We start from the raw sequence: 4,638 nt of genomic DNA on the forward strand, positions 1-4,638 counted from the left end.
AAATACAAATATATAATTCATGAAAAAATGAAATTTTTTATGTCTTCAATAGCTTTACAAAGGATAAACATGTTTTAAGAATATAAACTTTCCACACTTGGATAATTAAGAGTCCCTCCCTCAAAAGAGGAAGCTTAATTTCATGAATATTTTCTAATTCATAATAATTACTTGTCATTTCATTAGAGATGACCATAAGGCCATTCATTTACCTACTAAATTGAGAAATAGACATTTTAGACTAGAATATTGTTGGGAGTAAATGAGCTACTAACAACTTCAGCACTAACATTCACCAAACACACAAATTTATAAATTTGATGAAAATACAAATATATAATTCATGAAAAAATGAAATCTTTGATGTCTTCAATAGATTTACAAAAGATTAACATGTTTTAAGAGTACAAGCTTTCCACCCTTGAAGAATTAAGGGTCCCTCCCTTTAAAGAGGAAGTTTAATGTCATGATTATTCTCTAATTCATAATAATTACTTGTCATTTTGTTAGAGATGACTATAAGGCCATTCATTAAGCTAACAAATTGAAGAGGAATAGACATTTTAGAGTGGAAGAATGTTGCCAGTCAACGAACTACTAACAACTTCAACACTAGACACATGAATTGAATTCCCCTCAAGTTGAAGCATGATACTACCAAGTATTTGTAACATTAATTTATTAAATTCATTTTCATTCAAAACTCCCCCTTCATCAGCTCTCACCATTTTAAAAACTTCTGAAATCACTTCATCCATCTGCATACATTCACAACAAATTTCTCATTAATAAATTCTTACAATTGTCATATTATGTTTTTACATATATCCATACAAACATCTTAGTAAATATCTAGCCATATGTTCAAGTATGATGACACTAACATTTTTAATTCTTTAAAAAAAAACATAAATGAGAAATATGACCTTCAAGTAATTCTCAAAAGAAGATCACACTTCTTACAAAGAAAAGAAAGGAATCTAAAGCTACTCAGGATTATTATTCTTAAGTTTTGAATGTTGCATTCATTGAAATTCACTTTCTAAATGTGTTTAATTGAGCCAATGGAATATAGTTCACTCTTCTCCACCCTTGGCAATGATGTGGCCATTTCACTCTTCTAGTTTTAGGGTGATGGATTCTCATCTTGTTTATTGCTGGTTGAATAAAGATAAGCAAAGACCTTGAAATTTGTTGTCTTTCCTCCTAAAGCTAGGATTGTTATAATGATTATCTCCTATAAGATGTATATATTTCTCCAGGGTTTTTTAGTATGTCATCTGGTTTTCTTGGTCTGAACTGCTATAGCTTGCTCATGTTTGAAACATTTTTTTATTAATATACATGGGAGCAATTTCGTAGTTGTAATTTATCTGTAAAAAATTTCACATATTTACATAGAACTATCCTTCTAATGAATTTTGATGTACAATTGAAATTCATTATTAAAAAATTGTAAAGACAAATCTGGATTTATTATTTAGAATGATAATGATTACAATGTAAATCACATTCTTCATAATCCTATAATTTTTTAAGTTTATAACAGATTGTCTTATTTTAGCAACATGTTATCGAGCATGTGAAAAATGAATTTATTACATTAATTTGAAATCATCATTGTTGTCTTTTCTATTCATGCCTTAAATAAATTATAAATAGTATTCTGAAATTGAACTTAATCTTACTTTATCAATTTCATAAATTTTGACTATATATTTGAATCTATCATAAATTTGATAAGGGAAAAAACACTTCTACTTGCTACTAGACTTATTCAAATAAAAAAACAGTCCATAAAAAAGATATTGTTATTAATGTCAACATAAGTGTAATACCTGTTCAATGGCTCCTACAGGGGGCAAAGCAACTGAAGGGGCCAAATTATCTAATCCCACTCGAAGATATTTTCTTGGAAGAGCTCCATGCTTATCTTTTGGTAGGGATTTCCAAGTCATCTGCAGCGCCTGCCAGGACCCACAAAAATCCACAAAATGTCAACATTGTTTTATTTTATTTCTCTACTAAGTGTTAATAAACTCACTCCTTAATTTAGATGTTCTATTTCATTACCTTTTCCAGTTCAGATTTTTGATGCAACAATCGTGCCACACCTTTCCCATCATAAGTCTTTTCACTACGCGCCACAGTGATTGGTGTAGCCTTCAATTGGAATGCAGCATGTTCCACCACCTTCTTGAAAATCTCTATGAAGTCCAACTGGTTCAAATCTCCACATGGTGCTTGCAAATCTATACAAGTGGCTTGCGATTTGATCGCTGGATTTACTATATGTTTCATCACCTGCCACAAAGAGAGGATTCGAAAGCATTTGATTACAAGTAAATTTAAAATAAAAGATCGTTTTTTAATGGCAATGACTTAAAGTTGTCATAAAAAGGAGTTTTGAATAAGTAAATGAAGCTTGGATAAAACAAAATAAGAAATAAGAAATGGATTTTAGGTATTTCTATATTTAAGTAATTGCTATGGTTTATTGTATTCATATCTTTAAAAAAAAAAGAGCAATGGAGACAAATAAATGGTCTAAAATTGTCATCAAAGAAGTTTTGAATGAGAGGACGAAGACTTGGATAAAACAAAGGAAAAAATAAGAAATGAACCAATAGAATATCCTATTGATTGTGTATCCAAATAATAATAGACAAAAAAGAATTTTGTCATGAATAAATTCCACTTTATTATGTAAAAAAAAATCAAGAAAAAAGAAGGAATATTATCTTTATGAATTTAACTCTACATATAATTACCACAAGAAGTTTATATAGGGGCAAACATCACTTTGAGAGCACAGATTCTCATATATCTCAATCACATGCTAATTGTAGTCAACTTCAATGTGAAACAAAAAGATAGAAGACACTAAACAGAAAGTAAAAAGGAAAGAAAAATATTATGTTTTTTCATTATAAAACAAGTAGATGAAAGAAACCAAAAGGAAAATTTGAAATATATATATATATTCTTTTCAGACATAACAATAGAGTCGAACAAACATCTTATTTAAAAAGTAAAACTTAAATTGATATTCAAACAAGAGATGTGAATACTTCAACACTTTCTTTACATGATAGTAGATCACTTATCCCATAACTTTGATCTTGCACACATTAAAAACCTTCTATTCAATCCTACAAATCAATAAAATTCACCATCTCAAACTACACTATTAACAAATAATTATTCAGAACAATTTTTGCAATTCCTTTCTTAAGCAATAAAGAACAAAAAAAATCTCTTTCTTACAGTTTCATCTGATGTAGGAGGCATGCCCTTGTCAACAGGGACATTTCCCAAAGCTTGAATTAAAAATGTTTCTATGGTTTTCTCTCCTTGGTCTGTTGACAACTGAGTATACATAGCCACTGCATCTGCCTCAAACTCAGAGCTGTTGACATAGCATTGCAATTCTTGGCCAGTGAGGGTTTGAAGACAGATTGGATCCCTTGCCAGTCCATCCGCCATGCCCATGAGGAAGTCGGCCAGAACAGAGCTAAATTCTTCTTTGCTTATATGCTCCTTCCCAAGTAAAAACTCTTTGGTCACCTGAATTCAAAGAAAAAACCAAAATTGAAATCTTAAAAGTCTTTTTTTTTTTCTCTTTGTTTTGACGATAGATTATAGATTACAGAATATGATCCCAAACATTAATACAAAAATCTCGAATACAATTGAATTTAAAAACTAGATACTCTATAAATTACAAAAATCTCTTAACATTGATTTTAAAAATCAACAGAGGAACTGTAACTTATATGATTCTAAGCATACCTCTTCATAAATGTGATCACAGTCCGGTGAAGAGCCCCTGGATGGCAAGCCCAGGGCTATGCCAATGTTGGAGACAATAGGCTGAAGCTCCTCCACACTCAAGTTCCCATTTTTATCTTTATCCAACACACAGAATTTCTCTTCCACATAGCTCTGGAAGGCCTCTTTATTCTCCACCAGCTGCCTGATTTGAGATCCATCGACCACAGTAGCTGTACTCACACTGCTCTCCATGTTTTCCTGGAAAAATATTTGTTCTGTTCAATTGCTCGAAAGGCTGTGAAAAAACCCTAATTGTAGCCATTCCAACATTTATGGTCATTCCTAATCGTACAGACGTGATGGAATTCTACAGAATCTGTACACGTGAACAGTCCACTTCAAAGCATATCCTGCCGACTCGAAAGTTTGAATCCTTTACACGCGTCTCGCATTCATGGAAAACCCTAACTTTGAGTTCTTCTGGCAGACCTATCGAAAAAGACCGGAAACCCACCATTCCAGGCGTGTCTGGCTGCTGGTCTGTGCCATTTTCTGAGTGTTTGTACACGATAACAACTGGAGAACCAATGGCTTCCACAGATTTGCTGCCACGACAGGATTCGAAAGTGTGGGCTTTCCTCAGAGCTTTCAATTTGTGTACCAAAAAAGAGGGTTTTGTCGTTGGAAGATCAATTACGTTTGTTTGCATTAAAATCACACTGACGCGTGGAGATGTCGAGTGATTTTTAACAGGTTTGGAAACCATGCCACCGCCAGCGCATATGTCATGTTGTCAATCATGACATGCTCTCAGTAGAGGTTTAAAAATTCACTAGGTACCATTTCCACTCTAAAATACATTTT

At 32.3% G+C, this 4,638-nt stretch overlaps 1 protein-coding gene across 1 annotated transcript; it reads right to left on the minus strand.

The window, feature by feature from the left end:
* Positions 1-337: 337 nt before the first annotated feature.
* On the minus strand, positions 338-4,176 carry LOC131027352 (uncharacterized). Its single transcript, XM_057957388.1, has 5 exons — positions 3,793-4,176; positions 3,268-3,567; positions 2,074-2,304; positions 1,839-1,967; positions 338-758 (listed from the first exon to the last, which is right to left on the minus strand). Exons 1-5 carry the CDS (start codon positions 4,024-4,026, stop codon positions 564-566), a joined length of 1,089 nt encoding a protein of 362 aa, XP_057813371.1. The 5' UTR covers positions 4,027-4,176; the 3' UTR covers positions 338-563.
* Positions 4,177-4,638: the final 462 nt, after the last annotated feature.

Source organism: Cryptomeria japonica, chromosome 3 (genome assembly GCF_030272615.1).
Source record: "Cryptomeria japonica chromosome 3, Sugi_1.0, whole genome shotgun sequence".
In the NCBI taxonomy this organism is placed as follows: Eukaryota; Viridiplantae; Streptophyta; class Pinopsida; order Cupressales; family Cupressaceae; genus Cryptomeria; species Cryptomeria japonica.

Bases quoted from the DNA above. Each gene is read 5' to 3' on its own strand.
- LOC131027352 (XM_057957388.1), bottom strand. From the start codon at position 4,026: ATGGAGAGCAGTGTGAGTACAGCTACTGTGGTCGATGGATCTCAAATC. The intron at 3,568-3,792 runs GTATGCTTAGAA...CTTTGAATTCAG, and splicing joins GTGATCACATTTATGAAGAG to GTGACCAAAGAGTTTTTACT. The intron at 2,305-3,267 runs GTAAGAAAGAGA...TCTTTGTGGCAG, and splicing joins CTCCTACATCAGATGAAACT to GTGATGAAACATATAGTAAA.